General features: G+C 38.0%; 1 protein-coding gene across 1 annotated transcript in view; it reads left to right on the top strand.

Annotated features, from left to right (window-relative positions):
• Positions 1-24768, top strand: part of TES (testin LIM domain protein) — a 28068-nt gene extending 3300 nt beyond the window's left edge. The window contains exons 2-7 of the mRNA XM_014892466.2: positions 7567-7652; positions 16254-16503; positions 17646-17984; positions 21230-21445; positions 21973-22131; positions 23321-24768. Coding sequence (XP_014747952.1) covers positions 7567-7652; positions 16254-16503; positions 17646-17984; positions 21230-21445; positions 21973-22131; positions 23321-23512 — 1242 coding nt within the window. The 3' untranslated portion in view covers positions 23513-24768. The remainder of the gene's footprint in view (positions 1-7566; positions 7653-16253; positions 16504-17645; positions 17985-21229; positions 21446-21972; positions 22132-23320) is intronic.
• The last annotated feature ends 422 nt before the right edge of the window (positions 24769-25190 follow it).

Raw genomic sequence — 25190 nt, 5'->3', positions numbered from 1 at the left:
TTAAACTTTTAATTTAACTTTTATTTTGTTTCTTTCATGTGTTGTAAAACTCATCTTGATGTGTTAACAAGGGACCAAAGGAGCCAGTACTACTGTGTAGCCAGATGTATTGCCTGGTTTGAGTCCTGGGCTCTGGACAACCACAGCCTGCCAGAACCAGAAATTTCAGCATCAACTTTCTGCACTGAGCAATATATATGCAGAATTATGCAAATGTATGGAGTAACATGAAAGTTTTGTGTCAGTTCACCATGCTTTTTAGAGCTGTTAAATAACTGGCAAGCATCTAGGCAGTGAATAGTGTCTTTTTGGCTGCTTTGTGAGTACTAGGTCTAAGACTTTCCTGGTCTGTTACAATTTTCCTTTCAAGGGGACAGGGAGTTTAGGGAAAACTATACAGTTTTCTCCTTTTTCTCAGGAGGAATTGGATTTGCTCTTGCATTTCAGGATTATGAAGATAGTGTTTGTGTAAAACAATTGCATCACAGAACTGAAGGGTAAAAACAGTAGCTCCAGCTTGAAAAGTATTTGTGAAAAAACAGACCACTGTTTCTCCCAAATACAGTATATGCTGTGTTCTCAAGCCTTGCTTTGAGGCTATAGGGAAAATGAAGATTTAATGCTTTGTGCTGAATACTCTAGCAGAACTTTGTTCTAAAGCCTGGATTCCTGCCCTGTCTGCCACCTCTGTGAACTTAGTAAAATGAATCAGTAGGTCACGGTCCTGCTTTTCAGCCCTGCTTGGCAGCATGGTCTCATGCTTCACTAGAGAAAATAAGACTCTGGCAGTGAGTCTGTTCTATATAAGCTTCCACAGTATAATACTTGCTTTATAGAAAGAACTTTGCTTGCCATGGAGAAGGGGCAGGGCAGTGTGGGGGGAAGAGATGAAACTTCTCTAATGTGGAATTTGTGCGTGGTTATTTTTCAATGGCGTGAGACTTAGTCTGTTCTGTTACAGTTGGAAAACCAAATACTGAGTGCTTTGGACATTGCTAAGTCAACAACTATAATGATCTTTGATAAATGAATGGTGGATAAAGTATGTATAGGAGCAAAGTCAACTTTTCTGTGTTTTGCAAAGCATGATTTAGTAATGTCTGCTGGGCTGCACTTCCTGTTGAGGTCACTGTTTGTTTTGGTGTTACTGCTATGGAAACCCATTTTAGCAGATCTTTTTTGCTGTTTCATAGGTATAGTAAGATCGAGGAAATGTACTTTTATTCAGGAGTGTGTTTTGCCTGCAAGTGGAAGAATGAAGACATTTATGTAGATATGAGAGGAACTACTTCAGTTTTGTTCGCAAGCAAACTAAGTAACTGCTTCCTGCATTTGCTGTGGGGTGTGAGAATTTTTTCTCCCATTAAATTTAAAAATAAATAAAAAAGTTATGTGAATATTTTTGGAACAGCTGTCTGAATCCATACCTCTAGTTATTTTTTGTCCAGCATCCCTGGATAGCAGCTTGGCAAATATGGCACAGCTAAACTAAACTTTTTGAGTTTTACTCTTTTTTTCCTATTGCCAAAGTACTCCCCAGGTGTCTGACTATAAAATATCATTAATTGCCTGGATAGCAAGTCAAGAAACTCTTTGAATGCAGGACTACATGACTTTTAAGATTGGGTGAAGCTTTCTTGGATAGGGTATAATTACAAGCCAAGTATTTTACAGCAAGAGGGAAAAATTAACTTACTTTGAGTTAAGTAACAAAGATCTGCTTCTGCGGTTGTTTCTGGAAAAAAAGAAAGAAATCTTTCTGTTTTCTTCTAAGTAAGTAATAGCAATGGTGAGTAGCAATTTTCAATGAAATTTTATTGGTAAAATTACTTTTTTACTTCAAGAAACTATACTAAGCATGTCATGCAAATTACTATCTTCTTCCTAGCAGATACAAAGTCTACAATTATAAGGGTGTAGATGTAAATATTTGTAATGTAGTCTAGTTTAAAATTGTGTTTTGCAGTCTAAATAGATATATGTTTCATTTATATATAACTAATGCATATGGGTTGTGTGTGTGTACATATATATGTATGCATTTTTTAAATAGGGATGTTTATGTACAAACCCCCCTAATATATAGTTTTTACTGATGAGCAAAGTTGGTAGGGTTCTTTTACATGCTGGAAACCTTCAGGAAGAGCAGGGATGTTAAGATAAAAGCATGCCACACCTGTTACCTAGTGTCTCAAACTTGGTCAAGTGAACAGTTCAAGGGAGTAAGGAGGTTCCTGTCATGACGTTTCCAGAATACACCAAATCTAACTGTACTCTAGTACTGCTGTGTATGTGTTTCTGGTTTTGTTGGGGGATTTTTTGTTGTTTTTAAAGTCTGCCTAACTCTTTATTTGTGCCTTGTTTTCAGTCTGAGGTTGTTTAGCTGCAGCTTTTAAAAGCAGAAAAAAAGCTTACACTTTTCTACTTGACTAAAGCTCTTAAAATTGAATGTGTAGGTTTCCAGGTCTGCTTCTCAAAACCTAATGTTAGAGGATGCAGCTGGGTAAGAGTGCTGATGTCAAAACAAAATACATGGAGTATTGTGCAAATTGCCTCTGCAGTACTGGATGATGGATAGTGTTGTATTGGAGGTTTACAGCTAGTGTTATAGTGTGTGTCAGCTGTATTCAAACTTAGCTAGTGTAATGCTGGGCTTTGTGCATAAACAACACTTGTTTCCTATCCAGCTGAGCTATCTTTAATAGCTGTTAGCCTTTTGAAGGTTCACTATGTAGCAGTGCCTTAAATATTTAAATTCTGAGCTATTTGATATTTAGTAGAAGATATCACAATAAAATAAATTCCTGGGACTTTTTTACTATCAGGCTACTGCAGCTCCTTGATTTATTCCTTTGCTTGTCCTGCCCAGATCATCTTCCAAATATTTTTCTTGGATGGAACCACTATTTGGCATCCTTCTTTCTGTGCAAAATGGACTTCTGTACTCAGACTTCTTAATTCCAGTCAACTTTTTCCTAAATCAAAATGCATATTAAAACAAAACAGAGTCACACTTGCCATCAACTTTAATAGACACGTTAAAAACAAATACAGAGTGGTTCATGGGATACTGCTCTTATTGTTACAGATTTGAATTTTTTTTCCTTCTCATACAGTGTCTGTCCAATTTTATAAGAGCATTGTCCAGATATTCATGTCTTTTGTAGTGGTGTGTTTTTTTCTTCATTCTGGAATCCTAAGAAGTATCATTACTCATATTTTTTAAGTCTAAATGCTGTAACCTATTTTTATTTTATGTTTGTTGTGTTTCCCTGCTAGAGAAGACTTCTGATGGCACAGAATATAGTGATACAAGATCAGGTCTCAGTAATAGAGCATGCACAGCAATGGCATTCCTCATGTTCTTTGGCGTTTTTTTGCTTGTCCATCCTGTTTTACCTTCCCTTCTTTGAAAGTGCCTAAAGCACATTAAGATGTACTAGAAATCTGTTGTGTTGTACAGGTGCTTTCCCACTCAGATATCCAAATAGATCAATAGTTAACTAATCCTCAAACTGGAACATTCCTAGGGTTTTATAGTAAGTGTGAGAATAGCTTTAACATGGATCACTTCAATTTTGTACTTGGAGCACTGAAGAGCACAGGAGAAACATCTGCAAAAAGGATAGTGAAGAGGATTTAGTTCTCATCTGAAGCTCACTGTTAATTATGGCAATCCATTTGTGACAGCATTCTGCCTGTGTAGCCACATCCTTTCAAATTCTGAAGGGATCTGTAGCATTGGAAGGGTTTTTGATCTTTTGCAGAGCCTAAGTACCAGTATTGGCTTACTGTCTGTGGCAGGATGAAGCTCCCCTGTCTGGTAGTAGAGGAGTCCTCTTGGAGTGAGGAAGGAAAAGCACCTGAGGCCAGACTTAATTCTGGTCTTGTGGTGGCACTGAGGAGATAAGAAATGTTCAGTAAACTTAAGAATAAACCCTTCTGATAAGCCAGGTTTAAACTATTTCATAGGAATTGCTGTTTCTCTTACAATTCTGAGCAAACTCTTAGATGCTTGAATGTCATCATTTGGGCTTTTAAGATGATCGTAAGTTTCTCGCATGTCAAGGTAGCCAGCTTTTGTCACTAGATTCCAGTGTGAACTGAAAGAGGGCAGTCTCTCAGTAATTGCCACTTGGCTGTAACCACTTAAAGCTTTTTGCCCTTGGGTACTGTGTAATCTTGAAAGCAGCATGCAACAGATTATCTCAGTCATAGTTATATCATCATCTGTATTCAGACTGTTTAAATCAGTACTGGGTATTTTGGTAGTACCAGATGGGTTTGGTTAGCTTTTGCTGTAAAATGAAAATTAATGGCAGTAGACAGACAGAAACCTTCTTCTGGCAGTATTTCAGCTGACCTATCTGTGCCATAACTCCATTTATGGGGAAAATGGGTTCCCTGCTGTTCTCAGGCGTGCATTACCTCTCCAGTGCTCAGCCTGCTCTGTATCTGTGGATGCTTCTGCTTGGAGCTGGCCATGTTCTGCAGAAAACATGGAGATAGATATGGGTAGCAGTAAAGAAGCAGTGCACTAAAGTTTTAGGCTTTATGAATTTCCTAAACTACAGCTAAATTGGCTGCTGAAGAAGAAAGTAATTTCTGAGGCTGATGCTTTCTTACAGCTGAAGGATGTCCTGTTACAGGACTCGGGAGAAGTATGTGTAATGCACTGGCTTGTGGATAACAATAGCCCACAGTGCTTTTGAGTTTGGCTATTTTATATCATAATTTTTGGCAAGCAGCCATGTAGTTTCTCTGTCAGAACAAAGGCTGAAGCTGTGTGTGCATCTAGAATCACATCTAACTTTTTTTTTTCAGCGTGCCTTTCAGTCTTGAGCTAAAGCTTTTCCATAAGGTGCCCAGACATTGTGTATAGAAAAGTAATTCCGTTCTTTCTGTTTCACAGCAAACTGAAAAGCTGTTTCAAAACAAGTCTCATTTGCTAATTCAATTTATTTGTCTTGAGATGCATAAGCATTTAGATAATGATGTGCTCTTTATTTCTGGGGAGGGAATGTAGAATGCTGGATTTCTGAAGAAATCAGCACTAAGACTGCTGGCTGTGAAAGTGCGAGTAGACTGGCTGGTTGTTGTCCCTGTAGTCTGGGGAGAATGTTCTGGGTGGAGCATTTAGATAGCACATATTTCCTCTCCTTAATTTGTTTCTGAGGAGGTGTTTTTTTAGCTAAAAAACCCCAAAACTTAAATGTTAGGAGGCTTGGAAATGATAGTTTAAATGGTTTTTGCAATTTTTTTTAATATTTCTTACTTGAATTTCAGATTCTGTTTTGGGAATTCTTGAAATGTCAAGCTTATTTCGCTGTAATATAAAACAGTCCTCTCTAAACAAGTGATCTATGTTTCTAGATCTTCTAATTACAATACTAATGAGTTTATCATTATTTCCCTTTCTTCTAATTCCACTCTTTTTGAAGGAAGGGAGAACCTGAGCATAAAGAAATAATGCCAGTTTGTAACTGAAGTAGCAGCAAGAGCAGCAAGGTTAATGTTGTCCTTTGCAAGAGGAGGGGATTTGAGTTTTGTGGAAGTTTAGTTTGTTTATTAGGGCAGTGCAATCATATTTTAAGTTTAACAACTTTTTAGGGAGGATGACTTTAAAAACAAAACAACACCAAATAATAAAACAACCTGTCTTTCCCTCTTCCCTCTACACCCCCCAAATAATAAAAAAAAAAGGTTGTTTTGTGTTGCTTTAGCTTCCTTTTTCCCTTTAGAAAACATTCTTTCTGGCCAACATCTTGTTCTCTTTGAGTGTGAATTGGGAAAAGTGCTTAGTTTTTTTGTGATTTGTGGTGTGTGTGTGTATATGGGAGATCTCTGGTTTCCAGATGAGAAGACACAATTTATTATTGTGTGAATAAATGCCCATCTTCAGTGAAGATGAACTTTTATTAACTAGTTAGCTTATCAAAAGTGTAGCTGATGAAGAACCTAATCTTTAAAGTTATGCTTTTCTTCACATATCTACTGGTAGGCTTCAGGTTAGCGCCTGTAACATGAACTTCTTGAGCCCTTAGGTTGATGAAGATGTCACCATGATCACAGCCAGCTTGTATTTCATCTTCCAGATATGAAAGAAATAATAATATTATGTCCTTCTGTCAATCCCTGCAGTAGCTTAATAGCTGCCAACATACCTCTTTTCACTAAATGGATCACGATCTTCAGGGAAGTTTTCCTCAGGGATGTCTGACTGTTGAGGCAGTGATTCTTTAAATTGTAAAATAACTGAAAACATGGTATTCCCTGCATTTTACCACGTGTTCTGCATTGAACAAGTGGCTTGCAAATAATCTGTTCTTTATTTTGGGTGGAAGCAAGTTGAAAGTTGACCTGGTTTATATCCTTGTACATACAACAATAGTAGTATGATTTCTCTTAGTAAATGGCAAACTTAATAATAAAACTGTATCACCACATCTAATTAACTTTGGTATTATGGTGTTGTTGCCAGAACTAAAATTAGTACCAGAACTTGTCAGTTCTAGCTCAGTTTCCATTCATGGTGGAAGCTAACTGCAGTTTCTACCTACAGCTAGTTGGGAGCACTCCTCCTACTGCGTGGGCGTGTGGAGATGGGTCCCTCTGCATGTTGGGCATGAACCTGCATACCCAGCTGTGGCCACACTTCCATGGTCTTTCATCTGTCTGATTTGAAAGCCCTGTTACTCAAAGGTTTAAAGCACTGGAGTGAGACATTTTAATTTACTGTGTTATATGAATGCATAAGTGATCCTGCTTCATATTTGTTTTTCACCTCAAACTTCAAGTGGCTGTTACTTGGTTTGCTTGCATTTACTGATGTGTTGATATATTGTGTGAACTGTTTTCTGTATTCTCTGATATTTCCTCTGCATTGTGAATTGGTCATCTATCGTTTTGAAGCCCTTTGCATATTGCATCTGGTCACTGATTTTGCTAACTGTGCTGTTTGTCTTTCCCCTCAGAAAGCAAGCTGGTATGAGTCCAGCTAAAATGAAATTGTAAAGGGTATGTGCTGTTCTCAGTCACTATTAGAGTAGCCTCAAATATACTTGCAAATATTAGACAAACCACTTAGTTGTTTCCTTTATTCCAGGTTAGTGCATATAAATGTGGGATCTGTTTATTTCTTGATCTTGTGTATTTTGCCAAGTCACATACTGTAAATCACTTTGTCCAGGCAGCTGGATTAAATGTCCTTTGACTTGAAGTGTTCTAGCCTCACTTACTCTGGTTTCACAGCCTTAGACCTCAGGAAATGCTGCAAAGAATCTGCTTCTTTCCTTGTGTGACATTTGTAGAGCAAGCTGGGCTGGGGAGAAAAGTCACCAGAAAAGTACTAAGGCTACCTCTGGCTGCCTAGCTCAACCCTGTGTAGAGGCTTGTGTGAATACTGCTGTTTATAGAGATACAGTAGGAAGGTGAGTGGGCTCCAGAATGCTGTCCTCATGTCAGCTTAGTCAAATGCTGTTGATTGCAGACTATGAAGGCATCAGTAAGATCATTCATGCAGCATAATTCTTGAAGATGACTGTAGCCATCTTCCTCTCTACACAGATGGGCTTGGGCCATGAGGAAGGATTTGGTGCCCCCTGCTTAAAATGCAAGGAAAAGTGTGAAGGATTTGAGCTTCATTACTGGAGGTAAGTGACACCAAATGTATCTATCCTAAGCTGTGACTCAGCACTGCAGACCTTGACATATATGTGCAAATGTCGAAGTAACCATTTTTGCTCTTTCTCTCAGTTGAACTAATAAGATGCTTTTAAAAAGCTGACACGGTTCAGGGCCAGAACTTCTCAGCTGCATTACAACAGAGTATCTAATCACTTGTGAACACATTTCATCTTCCCTGAAGTGAATGGTAGTACTTCTACTGCAGCATTTGCTTTAGCTGACTAAACAATTGAAGTAGATTTGCAAAAAATATGCCTACAGTAAGGGAAAAAGTGTGTTTTATTTCTGTAATAAAATGCTTTTTCAACTTCTGACCAAACATGTAAGCTTTAATCTGAGATGCTAGGTAAAATTATTTGCAAATATTTGAAACTATGTGTACACCTACAACTTAGATGGGGAAGAGATGTCACTTGTGTGTGTCACACAAATTCAAATAAGTTAGGAAGTACTGAGCCTTGGATGGTGTACTGTTCCTAAATCAGTGAGTTGATGATAGTGGTAAGTAATCTGTCATTACTTATGCAGAAACTCTGTATTTCATTTAGACCTTGTTTTCTTGAAACAAGATGTATTTATGTATATAATAATACATTTATGTATCACTGGCCGAGTTCACTCATAATACTGGGTGTGCTCTAAAATGTAGCTTAGTAATTCTAATTTTTTAGAAACAAGATCCCTCTCAAAGGGAGAAGCCTGAAAATAACAGAAAAATAATTGTTAGTAGCACTAGCACATGCTATCAATGAAAATTATTGCATTTAATGAGTGCTAACTAGCTACAGTGAAAATTGCATTTGCAGTAGAATTTTGTTTTGCTTTATAAAGTAGCCTTTGTATCCCAGCCATAGTGGCATTAGGTGCTGATAAGGCCTAGGAGATTTTACATCTTTACCCAAATATTTGACTGCAGATGAGAGTGTTTAGAAAGTAATCGGGCATACAAAAAGCAAAACTCACCAAAAACTTGTTAGAGGTTGATACATAATTAAGAAGCTATATTCTTATCTGTAATATGTAGCTATAGAAACAACTTAAAAATAATGGCATGGATCAAGAAGTGGTAATGCACTATAAGTAAATGTGATCATCTAAAGATAAAAGAAATAATTAATTTAGGGAGGACTTTTTCAATATGCACTGCATCCCTGAGAGGTTGTGTGTAGAAGTAATAGTAAAATAAAACAGAATTAATGTTAAGTAATGCAGTAAAAGAGAATTCTAAAAAGTGCAAGAGTCAATAGTGTTTATCCATGGTTAGATGAGAAATTGTGTTACTTTCTACTTGAAAGCTCTTCTGTTCAGTCACCATGCAAGATGGGGAAATTACAAGTGGGGGAGGAAAAAGTCTCCAGTTAACTTTCTCTCTTTTTGTTTTGTTTATTTTTTTAACTTAGTTGCCAATGTTACACCTTGTAATTGCTAGATTATTCTTTAACATGAAATAATTTGGAATAAAAAGAAATAAAATGGCTAAAGTGGCTTAGTCACATCATAGTATGATTGCAAAGTTAAAAGGTGTCTGCTTCTGTGTGAGTATTTAGGGGTTTTGCCTGTGTCTTTCTTTATCCATATTGCACTATCTTCCTGTGGTTTAGGGCTCATTGTGCCAGGTCCTGAATACAGAGCTCATTGGAACACTGTCTCTCCTAGAAAGTTAGAGTTTGTAGATAGCAGTGGATTAAAGAGCAAGTAATGAAAAAGATGTTAAAACAGTGACTATTTAGCTAAGATTTAGTTTGGAAATTGAGTCCTTCTAGGATAGACCAGATAAATAAGGTGGCTTGAAGTAGTCTGAGAAGCTTAATCTAAGTGTCAATGTGGCACATGCCTCTGAAACAGTCAAAAAGTTAGCAATTGAGAGAATTCAAGAATGAGTTTGAAAATAACTGTTTTTCCAGTAGAGCTGCTACTGGGAACAGTAAGATTGTGAATCTGAAGTCTTAATATAGTTTTCAAAGGAAAAAATACATTAATATGCTTCGCATGATGCGTATATTTTGGTAGTCCACCACTTAAATGGAAAGTGATGCGTCCCAAATATCTGTTTACTTAGTTGTTAGCCTTTAAATCTGAAACTCTGTTTTAAGTAGGAACAAACTGTAGCACAAGTGGACAGAATATTGTCTTTATAACATGAATAATCAAAATCAATTCAAGTTTACCCACTTATTTCGTTGCTACTCATCTGTAAAAGATGTGTTGAAGTAAGAATTGTAATTAGAGAAACAGTTACACACTGGGAGAATAATTGGGGGTAGGGATTGACCCTGGTCAGCAGTCAAACACCCACACAGCTGCTCACTCCCTGTCCCAGACATCAGGGTGGTAGACAGAAAAGGAGAAACAAAAGTGAGGCAACTCATGGGTTGAAATAGTCAGTTTAATAAGTGGTGGCTGAGCAGGTGATACAAAGGGAATCCACTGGCCATCTGCCACCACCACACTGATGCTCAGCCAGTCTCCAAGCTGTAAATACTTAAGAAGTCAGAAACCCTGACCTCTTCAGCCTCTTTTTCTGTTTTATTGCTTATCATGACGTTATATAGCATTTAAACCCCCCTGACCAATTCAAGTCAGCTGCGCCCTTTCCCAGCTTCTCTACTTGCTGAGGCAGGGACAGAGTTCAAAAACGGGGAAGCCTTGACTTTGTGCCAGAAGTGCCCAGTAATGCAAGTCGCATCAAGGCTGTGTTAGCCACAGACCCAAAGCACAGCTCCGTAAGGCATTACGAAGACCGTGACCTCCATCGGGGCAGGAGCAGCCGCGTGTGCCGGGCTGACACCGCCCTCTCCTGGGGACAGCCGAGGAGCTCCAGCACATCGCACAGCTCTTGGGCTGATACATGACAGCGCTGTTCCTCAAAGAGCCGACGTGCAATTTCTCCTTGTATTTCCGTACAAAAGACACTCAATTCTTCCTCCAGGGAGTCAGATTGCTAAAGTGCACAAAAAACTCAAGTGTACCTCTCCAGTAGCGGGGCTTTACAAGGGCTGCTACAGCCTTCTTCTCTATACTGGGAGTATTTGGAATATATCTCTTCTGGGGTGGCAAATACTGTTTTAAGACGTTTGTGCTGTAAATCTTGACACATTGTATGGGCAGGTTTTATAGGTGCAGAACTGTAAATTGAAGCTAGTATGGAAATGGTAAACCAAGCCTTTAGTAAAATTTATTCCTAAGCTTTGAAGTTCTGATAGCCTCAGTGTGAGCTGAACACAAAATTAATATGAGAGATGTGGTTTACAATGGTAGTTGAATGGTTAACAATTGCCTGGTTTATCTTAGTGTGTTAATAGCTTTTGCTTTTTAAATTGTCCTCAGAATCATGCTTCTGTCTAAATGTAGTGGCAGCAGAAGGTGGAGAAGGTACTCTTAATTTAGGCGTTAGATTTATTTCAGGCTGCAAAACAACCCCCACGCGTGTCCAGTGGGTCAGGCTGGATGTAAGAGATTGCTACTCAGTTACATATTGCTCCTTGGGAATGTATCTCCCACTAGAGGGAACTATGGGACAGGAGTGAGAAGTTGCTAAGAACAGGAGGGAAGGTTCTGATTTATCTTGGTTGCATATGTACCAGAAAGTGGTAACTGTCCCTGCTGGGACTTGCTAAGATGTTAAAAAAACTTTTGAAAACAAGAGTCTTAAGCTTGGGAATGATCTTTTTCAGCATGTAGCTTCTCTGCACAAATACAATGTATGAAAGGCAGGGAGAGCCTTAAGTTGGCTTTAAGATTTTCTGATACTACAGCTGACAGGAAAGCATTGATACGCAGTTCAAAGCAGTTGCAATTACTTATAGCTGCATTAATAGCGAGAAAACCTAACAGAAGGAATTGCAAAATAATAGACTTGGATGAAGAAGTAAAGTCCTTTCTCAGTAATTTCACTAATGATGCAAAGCTGGAAGGAGTGGCTGATATGCCAGAGTGCTGGGCAGCAGGATTTTTACAAATTGGAGAGATGGGCATCTGAAGTTCAATAAAGGCAAATGCAAGCTCCTGCACTAGCACAGGCTGGAGGCTGACCTTCTGGAAAGCAGCTCTGTGGAGAAGGTCCTGTGGACAGCAAGCTGTCCCTGAGCCAGCAGTGTGCCCTGGGGGCCGAGAAGGCCAGTGGTGTCCTGGGGTGCATTCTGCATGTGGAGTGCTGTTTCCTGTTCTGTGGTCCTCAGTACCAGAGAGGCTGGAGCATCTCTTAAGGGGAAAGGCTGAGGGAGCTGTTCAGCTTTAAGAAGTGGTGACTGAGAGGGGGCCTCTTCAATGTCTATCAGTATCTGAAGGGAGGGTGCCAAGGTAATGGAACCAGGCTCTACTTGAGGGTGTTGAGCAATAGGACAAAGGGCAATAGGCAGAAACTGATGCACAGGAAGTTCCACCTGAATATGAGGAAGAACTACTTTAGTCTGGGAGGTGATCAGATACTGGAGCAGGTTGCCCAGAGAGGCTGTGGAGTCTCCCTCACTGGAGATGTTCAAGAGTCACCTGGAGTTCTGTGATTCTGTTATAGGAAGAGGTTAGTTGTTCTGCATGGAGCGCAGAAGCCTCAGGGCTTGCCAGGTCTTTGTTGAAGATTTCTCTATGCCTGCAGCTACTGCCTCCTGTCTCTAGGAGGCAGTATAGGAAGGATCATTATCCGTCTTATTTTTCCTCTCCATACACCAAAACATAGACAATCAGGTGGATGGTTAACATTTGATTTTGGAGAAGGAACTGGAAGTCTTTGATCCTTCCTGTCAGTAGACATTCAGAACACAAGAATTCATCACTTGAGAGGATGGAATCTCTACCTTTCTTCCTTGTTCTTTCTAACTACTCAACACCTGCTAGCAAGGCACTATCTAATAGATGTCTTTACAGTGATACACAACTTTTCATTCCACAGATTTTTGAAGCTTCTTCCCTATCTCTGGTGTTTTTAGTGGGAAAAGCTTTTCAAATTCTGAGATGGGTGTGGAGGAGCATTGCTCTGCTTTGATGAGGTGATGACATAGGCAGGAGTCCATAACAACTCCTTCTGCAGGGATCTCGCTGAATGTCCTCAAGTGAAGAGAAAATGTTTTCAACAATGCAGATGGAGAGAACAAGAAATTCTCACTACTTGTCCTCTTGACAGAGTCAAAGGAGATAAAAATTGTCTAAGCATATATGTTTTTATATATTTATGTCTTTGGGTGTATATAACAGCAATTTTTTTTCTTGCACATGAAGTGTTCAGTTTAACATCAAAGATGAAAATAAAGCGTCAATTAACAGACAGACTTGTGAAATACAAATTTGAGGTAATGGAATGGGGTCATTTCAGTGACCAGAAAAATGACCAGCCAGTCTATTCTAAAGAGAAGTAATTGGCCATATACCTTCTGCCGGGGGGACAGTGAGTGACTAATGAGCAGGATTTTGCTGTGGCAACTACTGAAAGAAGTTAGGATTAAACTGTAAACAGTACTATGCAGGAACTGTTTCATATGTAAATATCAACTGGATATCTTTTAGTACTGAAAATTACTCGAGGAAAGATTATAAATCAGGACAGGATACTTTTTTTGGGCTGTTAGCAGCTGTATGGACATCTTTATGTGACTAAGATCCAGGGGAGCATGGAAAATGGCAACAGCCTACGGGATTTTCCTTCGATTTACTGAGATATGATGACATCAGTTGTGACTCAGCATTCTCCACATTCTTTCTGTATTGTTTCGTCCTGTATTCAGAGGCATAATGGTACACAAGTTTGAATGCCAAGGCCACTATTGCACTTGTAACATAGCCCCTGTTAACAGCTTCTTGCAAACTGTTGCAAAGAATTATTCACTTAACTTTGGAAGAGCAAGATTAGACTGAAATGCACACAGTGAAATTCTGAATTTCAGTGGGTGCAGGGGTGGGGAAGATTAGTGGCTGCCTCATTATTTTCAATACAAGTATAAATGCAGTATTTTCACAGTGAGTCCCAGGAAGGACCTAAGGATGAATTGTGTGCTTTCACTTCTTTGCAGCTACCCATTTATGAGGAAAGCAAAAACAAATCTCTCACATTGCAGTCAGTGAAACATGTTAAGCCTTCAAGGTGGGACGAAGAATAATGACAGCAGGTCAGGGTGTTCATCTAATTGAAAATAGAAACAGGATCTCTAAGCTATTCTGCATTCTGAAAGAATACTATTAGAAAAAAGATATGCAATTTCATGACATGAGCAAAAATTAGGTGCTCTTGTGGCTTTTCCAGCCCATGTGAAAGTTTAGGATGAATTCTACCGCAGCTTGTGGGGAGTAGTCTGGTCTCTGCCTGCTGTCAGTGCTGCTTTACTGTAGTTGGATGCTGTAGAGTGGGGAGAGTGCACCACCTGTCACACAGGCAATACAGCAATATGAACTGTTCTTACTGAGGTCTGTCCTGCAAGCAGAGCAGTTCTGGACAGCATGGTCATACTTGAATTGCCTAAGTCTGTGCAGGGAACCCAAGAATGTCTGGTCGTTCATCACTTATTAAATCACATCAAGACACGAGACTGAAACTGGGGTTACTGTTGCTAAAGATTTAACTTGTAAGAGTAAATAAAGTGCTTTGTGTCAATTGTTTGGATGGACAAACTGCTTCAATTCCAGTAGTATGTGTGCTGTGAGGCATAAAGCAGCATGGTGATCATGATGTAAATCACTAAATCTGCAAAAAGCAAGGTCTGATTCTGTCACCTGGTATTAGATCTCAAAAAAGTTACAACGGAGAATTGATAATAAGATAGAATCAATCACAGGCATACTATAAAAGATGAGCAAAGTGAATATTAATTGCTTTATTATTATATTAAGTAGTCTCTAAGTATTAGCTATGTAAAGAACTTGTGTAGACAGATGCAGAAGATCTTGCAAAATTTTATGCTTCAAGTGCTTGAGGTCCATAGTAAAGTTTTTAGGCTTAATGGGCAGTGCTAGTTCATGCTTGAATGTTTTGGTAAACTGGGAGATTGCAAAGTGATTAGTTTATAGTAGCTATCCAGGTAAGTATCAGCTTTGAAATTCTGCACCTTTCCTGTTGTGGAAATGAGTTGGAAGCTGTCAGACAGTCTACACTTCAGTTGGTGATCTCTTTAGGTATTTGTGTTGCAAAGTGGAGTCACTTCTGCTTAACATTCTTATTTTGCATGAGTGGCTCATTTTTATTGCAGAGTTAGGTATTTTTATTGGAACTGGGCCTTACAACTTAAATTACCACGATGTATGTTTTCTGTGTAACCAAATGACCAGTGCAGCATCCACCATACACTGAAATGTTAGTACTCCACATCCTAAACTGGTGTACATATAGAGAGCATCTGTTTGGGGCTGGCTGTGTATCACTTCAGGTGGCCAATTAAAGGTCCTCCTTCCTTTCCCATTACCTCAGGGGCTAGCTGTAGTCATGGCATGTTCTTGTTGTGTTCCTGTGGCTTATGGCACCTGACTTGCCTTCAAGACTGTATAAAGCAAGATGCAGAACAATGCTGAGTTTGATAGGTTTTGCCAAGCAGGGTTCAGAAGCGTTTTATAGCTAATAGTTTATGCTGTTTTCTATATGAAGCATAAATAATGGGGTAAAACACTGCTCATTCCTCTTCATAGTCTAGAGATCCAGAAGGTTGATAGGTTTTCTTGGTGTATAGTAAGAGCCTTTAGTTAACATCTAATTTCACTGATTTCTGGCTGACTGCTTTGAACTGAAGTTCTGGGGAAGCTGTTAATAAATAATGAACTAGCTTGTCTAATCCAAGGTTCTGTTCATTATACGTGAATTGTTTAATTATGGTTAAGGTAACAAATTGCTTTCTAATATTCGTTAGCTAAAACATTTGAAATGTGTAGTATATGAAAGAATATAATTTATATCCAAGTAAGTAGATCTACTTCTACCATTTAAGGCTGTTTTCTGTGAAAGTTCTCTCTACAGCATGTGCCAGAGTACCTCTGACTTGGTTCAGAGCTGTTTTGAAAGACTTTGTCCATATAAGCCTTTAACTTTTCTTTCATCTTCTCTTTAAATTCAGTGCTTTGAACAGAACTTGGTGCAATTACACTCTTTGTATGTCTGTATGCATTTTCTTCCTTTCTAGGAAATATTTGTTTCCACATGATAGCAGCCCAGTGATAATCAAATATCAGGCATACAGTGAAATCCACATGGAGAAAATAATATATTGTGTATAACTTGGAATGTATGAAGAGCAACTGAAAAACTAAAATCCCAAGCAATGATTGCTGGGGGAATCATGTTGATGCATTAAGTTATCTTATAATAAATCTGGTAGGTGACTGATAAAGGATATATGTGTTTGATCAGTACTGAGATGTAACTGAAGAAATGACATAGCTTCATATTAAAAATGCATTAGTGTAGTCAACTGATACCTATCTGTAAACAATGTAAATAATACAACAGGACACATAAGGAAGTGCTTAACATATTGCAGAAAAACATGTGTATTTCTAAACAAAGCACTGAAAAAAGGATTTGGGTTCCTGGTGATGTTACTACACACTCAGATGGTGTGAGATTTTAAGTTTGTTGCTGTTTCCATGAATTTCAGGAAAATATGCCGCAACTGCAAATGTGGCCAGGAGGAGCATGACATCCCTTCCAGCCATGAGGAAGATCGGAAAGTGGGGAAACTCTTTGAAGATACAAAATACACAACCCTCATTGCAAAGCTGAAGAATGATAGCAATCCCATGTATAAACGCAATGTAATGATACTGACCAGCCCAGTGCCAGCCAAGAACGTGTCTATCGATACTGTGACTTATGAGTGGGCTCCTCCTGTTCAGAATCAGACACTTGTAAGTCCAACTCACATTTTTTCATGTTCAAGGCAGGAGTTGGTGGGAGATAAAGTAGTAGAGCTTACTGGAAGGCTAACTTTGCCTCTTGTAGTCTTCCTTTCTTGCTCCTCAAAACTGAAAATATGGTGCCTGTTTAATGAGTCTTGCATCTGTCATCATGCTTTATGAATGTTTGTATGTAGAAATTCTTAAAAGCTTGGGGAGATAAGCTAGTTTTTGATACATAGGATTAAGAGTTATCTACTAAGTCCCTGGAGTCCAGTTTCTGTAACCTGCCTTTTTCTTTTTTCTTTTTTTTTTCTTTTTCTATTTTAATAACGTTGAAAAAATTGCAGGAAATGTGGGCTTAAAGAAAAAAAAAAACAAAAACCCATCACCACATCAATTTATATCATTGTTTAAGGTTAAGGGGAACACTTAGCCTTGCTTATAGCTTTTACTGTATATGGTAAGAACAAAGTCAGTGTTGACATCTAAAAGAGCAGCTCTCTTCCAGTATATTTTCAGCTGAAGTAGTTGAGATGGTAGATAGCCTTCTGAAGACCTTTCTTCACTTTTCAGACTTTGATTACTAATTTATTGTGCCAAGATGTTGTGTAATCCATGCCAGAATGACAATATCTCAAATTATTCCTTTTCAGTGAATTAATCAAACCTTGTGCATCTAAGACTTATTTAACATTCAGTTACCAATTTGATTTTTAGCTTCGTCATTGCTTTATTAAAGCTAGGGCTTTTTGTTCCTAAATTTAGCTAGAGTTGTTTCTTCAATGGGCTGTATGCCCCTAGCAGATGATTTCAGATTCTACTTTTCTAAGACTATACTCATGATCAGTATTCATAGAGAGAGACAAGGTGCTGTGTAAATGTTATTTACTCAGAGAAGTAATAACTCTTTTCTGTATGTTGTAAAAGGCTTAAAAAGGAGCCTGTCTCTTACTCTGGGAAGAAGCCAATTAATGCATCTGCTGCATTTTATCTCCATTACTGTTTCAGGAGCTTAATGTTTATGGAAAGAACCTTGTTTTTGACAAATTTGACTGTCGCTAAAAACAGTAGAGATTATTTTAGTTGTGTTTGCTTATGAGAATGGGTCTGTAGTTGAAGTGCCATCTGATATCTAATTCCTCCTGATTCAGGCTAGACAGTACATGCAGATGTTACCAAAGGAGAAGCAGCCTGTTGCTGGCTCAGAAGGCGCACAATACAGGAAGAAGCAGTTGGCAAAGCAGCTGCCTGCTCACGATCAGGATCCTTCAAAATGCCACGAGCTTTCCCCCAGTGAAGTTAAGCATATGGAGCAATTCGTGAAGAAGTACAAAAAAGAGGCACTTGGTGTAGGAGATGTCAAGCTCCCTGGTGAGGTGGAAGTGAGAGCTCCTGATGAGAATAACTTGAAAAATGGTGGTGGCAGAGGTACCTCATCTGCTGTTGGAACAATGGAGAAGAAGCCCCCAAATCAGAAAGCATCTCAATACGTAAGTATAAAAAGGGAAAGATAAAGCAAGAAGGGAAATTATCATCTGAGTGCTCTATTTGGTCATTTTAGCCCAATTAAATTGTTTGTTAATTTGGAATAGCAAAAACGTGGGAAAGAAAGAAGGGAAACTAGAGGATGTTGTGAATGCACAGAGCCTTGGTTTCTGACAGTATTTAATTCATTGCAGCAAATAACTTCCTAGGTGACACTTTCATCCTCAGTGCAAAAACATGTTAGCTTGGAGATAGTGTATTAGGGTGGCTTTTACAGAAGAATAATCAAAAAGCTTGTGTTGTCTTATGGACTAATTGTTACATTCTTCTTGTGTTGAAGAGTTAGTTTAATTTTAGAAGCTTGTTTTCTCCTCTTTCTTGGAAAAGCACTGAAATTATCCACTTGACAAATTGTGTTTAAAAAGAAATGAAACTAAGGAATAATAAAGTAACAAGTATCCATCCTTTGTCCAACAAGTTGAGCCATACAGTGCTGTTTTGACTAGCCTTCTTTTCATATTCATCTCCATTTTCTTGCCTATTTGTTTCCTTTGGCATCTGATTTCTCCTTGTAATAGCTCAACAAAAAACAAAGTATATAAAACTATCCAGTTTTCATTGATATTTCAAAAATTATAGCCTTTATCAAGTTTCTGACATAACTACTGCTGTGCATGTCTCAACTACCGATTACAAATACAAAATAGGGGTAGGATTACTGAAGGAACATTAAATCAGTTTAGTGGGGGTAGACATTACTTAGGAGTGTCAAAACCTCTACTGTAGCTAGATTTCTAGAAATGTTGTTATTATATGTATGAATCCTTAAAATTATTTGTCTTCAGGTTGCTTACAGAAAAAACATACAAGTTCTAGCTGGAGAAAAAGGTTTGCTTAACACTGGTTGTAGAATGCAGCTTTTGTTGTGGCATTATTGGGGGTGTGGTGGTTTGTTGTTTGTTTCTGAACTGACTGTATATATGACTACTGGTGTGAAACATAAAATCAACACTTAAGTTTTAGCTTTGGACATGACCACTTACTGCAGAAATTTTCAAGCTGTGCCGTTTGACTATTTGCTAATTTTTTCTTTTTTTTGGTCACTGTGTTGTTATGGAGAATCTAAGAAACTAAAAAGTTCTTTTACCATGGCTTGATTAGGTTACTGTCATTTTGTCTTAAATCAGCCTTTCTTGCTGGTTTACTTTAGTTTCACAACAGCAATTCTTATCTCCTCAAGGAAGACCTACAGAAATGCACATCTTGCATTATACCCTGCTGACCAACTGCCTTGGACTATAAGTCAATAGCAGGAGGCACCATATGTCCTCTTGAGTAATTGCATCAGAAGGTGCTTTGTTTTTACATTACACCTGTTTATCACTTCCAAACTTTTCTTACTCCAGCACCTGAGTGTTCTTCCTGCTATTTGAGCCAAGCATCACTGTGGGCCGTGATTTAGAAAGAGGCTTGTAGGTGCTTAATAGCATAAATGAACATTTTGGTTTCTTATCTGTTGTTAGTACTGAGTTTACACTGGGTTAAATAATCAGGATTTAGGTATGTTATTTGTAAGTATTCGGGGGGGGGGGGTCTGATTTCAGCAATGAGACTTTATTTCAGCTGTAGGATTTAACATTATCTCAACTACTTAACAGTTCAACATAAATTGATACGAAGAAGAACTCTTAAATAATTAGCAGAAGAATGCCATCCTTGTCTACACGGTTTTTTGGTTCTGCATTTTTGCTTATCAGATTTTTTTTGTACATTGTCTTTCAGACTGAGTTTGAAAGCTGTATTCCTGTAGCTGTGGTACAAAGACTCTCTTGGAAAATTAATTTTCATTATAGGAATAGACTGCACTTCTTGGAAACCTGATAAAAAATAAAAAAAGCAAACCCATCTACACTAACAACCAGGTCTCCACTATTAATGTAAATATACCTATAATAATTGTATCTGTGTTTACAAATATAAAGCTTTTTTACCATAACTGAAAGCTGAATTAAAGGAAAATAGGTACTCAGCATATTTTCATCTTGTAAAGAAGGAAATTTGTATGTACTTTTTAACTACCAAAGCTGGAGATGGTGTAAATGGTAGGCAAATGAATCACATTGCCCAGATTTGGGTCTAGGCAGCTGCTTAACCTTCCAATGGACTTCTCTTGGAGTGAAGTCTAAAGTAGAAAGATCAGAAACCTTTATAAGCATGTATATTTGAACTTCCCCTTTCTTTTATTTCCCTACATTCTGCATTCTTTTTCTGTTCCAAGTTGTTCTTCTTCTTTTGGTGGCTTTCTATGTACCTTTTGAAATTGTCTGGCATCTGGGATCTGATCAACATGCCTTACAGCTGAGGCACTTTATATGTATTTTATTTTTATATGCACACACGAAGCCATTTGTTACTGATGTGAGTCATAGAGGAAAACCTTCCCAGGATCTTCAGCCCAGTCCACAGACCAGCTGGAGTGCAGGAAATGCCATACTGGTGATTAAACTGTAGATAAAAAATTTTTGGTTCAGTAAAATAAATAATTTGTGGCTTTTTACTTGATGGCAAAAACCTCTCTGTGTACAGGTACAGGGCAGAAGACTGACTATGAACTCTCAGGAATTATTTGTAGTGTAACTGTGTATGTATGCTTTGTAGTTATTTGTAGTCACTCTCCCTGTCCTAAAATCATTAATCACTGACTGTTGGATAGCAGCCATGAGTGACTAGCATCCCTAGCACACAGCTTTAAACAGAATCAGTTTGAAATATTCACTTATTTTTTACTTTCCCCACCAGTGATTCAGATATGGCTTGGTCTTCTCATGACCTACAAGTACAGCCATTTTCTTGTCATGCATTCTAGTCATAGTTGGTTAGCTTGGATGGAGGCTCATTATCCTCTCCTTGTTCCTAAGCATGTAAGATTTACAGAACATAACATGAATTTTAATTGCCTGTTGCTTTCTTTAAACACTGGACTGCAATTGCAAATGTGAATACAGCAAAGTATAACAATCCTTTTAAGGGGCACTAATGCTATGATAGTAGAATGTGCATCATCTTGAATTGTTTAAACATAACCTATGGAAAAGGTATATGTTGAACCACTACTATCTACTCATGGGATTAAGCTAATGCTTTAATTTCAGTCTGGAAAGATGGAATTTATTAAATATATCTGCAGTATGTAATTTTTATAAATACAGCTCTCAAAGACTTAATTAACTTGGTAATAACCTCTTTCCAGTTCTGCTATCACTGCAAACTGAACATGAAGGAAGGTGACCCAGCTGTCTATGCAGAACGTGCTGGATATGACAAATTGTGGCATCCAGGTTGTTTTGTCTGTTGCACCTGCGGTGAACTTCTAGTAGACATGATCTATTTCTGGAAGAATGGAAACCTGTATTGTGGAAGACATTATTGTGACAGTGAAAGACCCCGGTGTGCTGGATGTGATGAGGTAGGAAATATCCTAGTCCTTTCTTCTAGTATATGTTTGTTCCCCTGAGAAGTGATTAGGAGTTGTAGTAAAACATTTCAGTGCAGGAAGATGATATGCCGTCACCAGTATAGTTGATATTTTAGATGCAAAGAACTGAAACCAATATGGACACTGCACTTCAGGAAGATCCATAGTTTGTTTTGGATTTGTTGGTGATTTTATACAATCTGTGGAGACATAGGATGTGATATGTGAGGGCAAATTCTTCCAACAAGTCTCACTTATGCACTCGTTTCCTTATCAGGGGCACTAGGGGCCAAATTGACCCTGGGCAGCAACAGGGCACAGCCCTCCTGGGGCCTCTGGCATCTGTGGGTTCCATGCTGTGGAGCAGCATGGGGGCTTTTGGGAAACAGTTAAACAATGGTGGTACCACTGGGAGTTCTTGCAGATCACAAAACATCCAGAGGCTGTATTTATTAAAAGGTACACTGTTAAATGAATGTACTCGTTTACTTGTATACTTGTTTTTATCTTCCTCATAGCTAATATTCAGCAATGAATATACTCTCGCAGAAGGGCAAAACTGGCATCTGAAACACTTCTGCTGTTTTGATTGTGATTGTGTTTTGGCTGGGATAACCTATATAATGGTGAATGACAAGCCAGTCTGCAAATCCTGCTATATGAAGAACCACGCTGTGGTAAGGTCCTTACAGATGTCTTGGTGTTGTGAAGGAAGGGAACATAAGTCTATGGAGCTTCAAACTCTTACTTTTTCTCAGTCTGGAAGTATCTGAAGAGTATAAATTGAATGTGTGTTTTGGCTTGAGTCAGTTCATCTTCTTTCCCTTCGGGAAAAAGAAACCAAAACCCACAACTTTAGACAGGCATGAGTTTTTTCACTTGAACAAAACTAGAACAAAAGCCACTGCCAGGGTGGGGGGTGGAACCTGTTGGAAAAACACCTGGAACTTAGCCAGTGGTGAAGCAGGATTTGGTAACAGGAGTAAAGTAGGTGAAGATGAGTGATTCTCCTAAATGTTTAGTTTTCGTCAATTGCAGTTCATTGAGCCTGGTGGGAATCAATTTCAGCTGATCTGCTAAATGCCTGTAGTGATAACTGCAATCTAGGTGTTTCATTTATTTCTAGCCACATGGGTTAAAAAGGAGAGTGATGACAGGATACAGCTAGAAGTTTGGAAAAGAATGGTAGTTCTTGATTCGTGGTTATGCTGGAAACTCATCTGAGATGATGGTCCAGTCGTAGCTGTAAGTTAGCTAGCTACTAGTTGGGGGCTCAGTCTAATGTGCATCTAGATGGTTTATATAGTGAATGGAGGGAAAAATAGTCTCTAGTTGGCAGTTTATAATATTCTGAGGTAGGTGTGAGGAATTGTTTTTTTGGAGAGGCTTTTTTTCCCCTCATTGACTTTATCTAAATTATAATTTGTGAACAATGAGATTCTAAGATTAATTGCATTCAAGACTTTCTAATAACTTTTAATTATTTGGCATTGCCACAGAGCTGTCAATACACAGGAAGATTTGTAGCTAATCTCTTCACATATTTAGGTTAATATATGAAGATATTTATGTTTGACATAAAAGGTTTTTATGATTATTTGGGTACTGGGAAATCCTAACCATCATAACTGTCTAAACTTAGTCTCAGCAGCAAATAAACTGTGTGTCCATTTTATTATTCTGTGCCCTTAGCTGAATTCTAATCAAAACACTCTAAAAATAAAGAAAAAAATCAAAAGTTGGAGACTTTTTTAAAAGGCTTCTTTTAACACCTCTCTCCTCAAAAAACATTTAAATGTTCTAGGTTTTATTGCACTTGAAGAGAGCATGTGTGCTTCATTTCAGTATTGTTTTGTTTCTAAACAGACCTGCCAAGGCTGTCATAATGCTATAGATCCCGAGGTTCAGCGTGTAACCTACAACAACTTCAACTGGCATGCAACGCAGGAATGCTTCTTGTGCTCCTGCTGCAGCAAGTGTCTGATTGGCCAGAAGTTCATATCTATGGAAGGGATGCTTTTCTGCTCAGTGGAATGTAAAGGAAAGATGATGTCATAAAAGAAGACATGCACAGAACTAATCAAGTGTTGCTGTGTTCCAAAGGTTCTTGCATTTCTACTGTAAAATATATAGTGTCAGGGCATTTAAAATTATTAAAAGTATTTAATAGCATTTCCCAAAGATTTTCTTTTTTAATGTCTAAACCTTCCTATGTAATCTTCATTTCTTAGCTGTAATAATACTTTTTTTTTTTTTTTGGGATACTCTTTCTGAGTCTTATTTCAAATTACTTCATATCATAGAAATGTAAAAAAACATATGTTACAAACTCTATACATTCTAAGGGAGCTCTTCACTGTGAAGAATCTTTTTGCTGTATCTTGTCTAATGGAACAAGAAAATGTGAAAATGCTCCAATTTATCTTGTTTTGTATGATAAATGTAACTCTTCCACCTCTGGTTTCACTAATTTATCATTTCTATAGTTTTTCTGCTTTCATCAAGCACTTTAGACAAAATAATCAGTTTTACTGCCATAAACAGCTTTGTTTTCCCGACTTCAAGTATGCAGGAAGAATGACACTTTTAAAAATTTGCCTTTAATAATTTCTTTGGTTTTGACACATGGGTTCTTGGGGGGTAGTGACTACTCTTAGGTCCAGTTTTGAAAGTAACTCCACCAGTAGAAAAATGTTGGCTCATATTTCTTTCTTGCAACTGTTCATACCTGGAAAAGCTTTACTTTTAGAAATACTGAAGTTATGTTATGGACTGAGGGTGGGGAATGTTGGTGTTAGAAAATAAGAGCAAGTCTTGCTTAGACTGAAAAAAGTGCACCAGAAGTAGTGGATGTCACTGTTAGCTTTTCAGAACTGACTTCTGTTTTATATCATGAATGTTCCTTTCATAAGTTGTGCCTTCTATCAAGAGGGATGTGGCACACAGTACTGTATGCATTTCCAAGAATGTATTTCTGCAAATGGATCCTGCTTTTGATTTCTAAATTCTGAACCAAAGCATGAAGAATTCTTTCCCAGAAAACTTCCAGTATTTGAGTGAAAACATCCACAGTGGTATATTAGCTTTCCTTACTAGATAAACCAAATGTGTGGCTCTTTCTTTTGTTTAATAATAGACCTACAGTGAAGTTTGTTAGATATCTTTGTGCCAGAATGGAGAGTCTTTGGCCTGAAAAAAGAATAAAATTATTATTTTTAAAAGAAAAGTCTATGCAAGTCTTACGTTCAGTTCTTGTAAGTTTTATGGTGATTGTATTGTAACACCTATAAATAAAATTAATGTTTACCACTTAAGTTGTCTACTAATTCTGTTCTTGTTCAATCCCCTTCCGCAGTGGCAAGGAGGAAGGGAAACGTTCCCATACTTTACTTTAGCTTGGACATAACTTCCTAAAATCTGAAGGCCCGTGCCTGTGAACAGTAACCTACTGTGCAATGGTTAATGTCTTGTGTAACATTATTAATGTGCTTATAGGTACAAAACTGTGGGTCTTGTTCCAACAAATGCACAACTTCAGAACTTAGTGTTATTTTTTGTTCACATAAACCATTTGAAGACATTGAATGGGAAGTTTTGAATTCATACAAGTGAGGTAATGTGTTGAGAAAGTGCATTGTGATCCTTTGAGTGCTGTGAAAATAAGACCCACTGAGATACATTGGGATTTTTTTATATATTGTTTAAGTTGTTTAAGTTTAAACTTTACATCCATGTT

Source organism: Sturnus vulgaris, chromosome 5, assembly GCF_052056855.1.
Source record: "Sturnus vulgaris isolate bStuVul1 chromosome 5, bStuVul1.hap1, whole genome shotgun sequence".
Classification (NCBI taxonomy): Eukaryota; Metazoa; Chordata; class Aves; order Passeriformes; family Sturnidae; genus Sturnus; species Sturnus vulgaris.
Note: the sequence above shows the minus strand (reverse complement) of the source record. Positions and strands in the feature narration are given on the sequence as shown.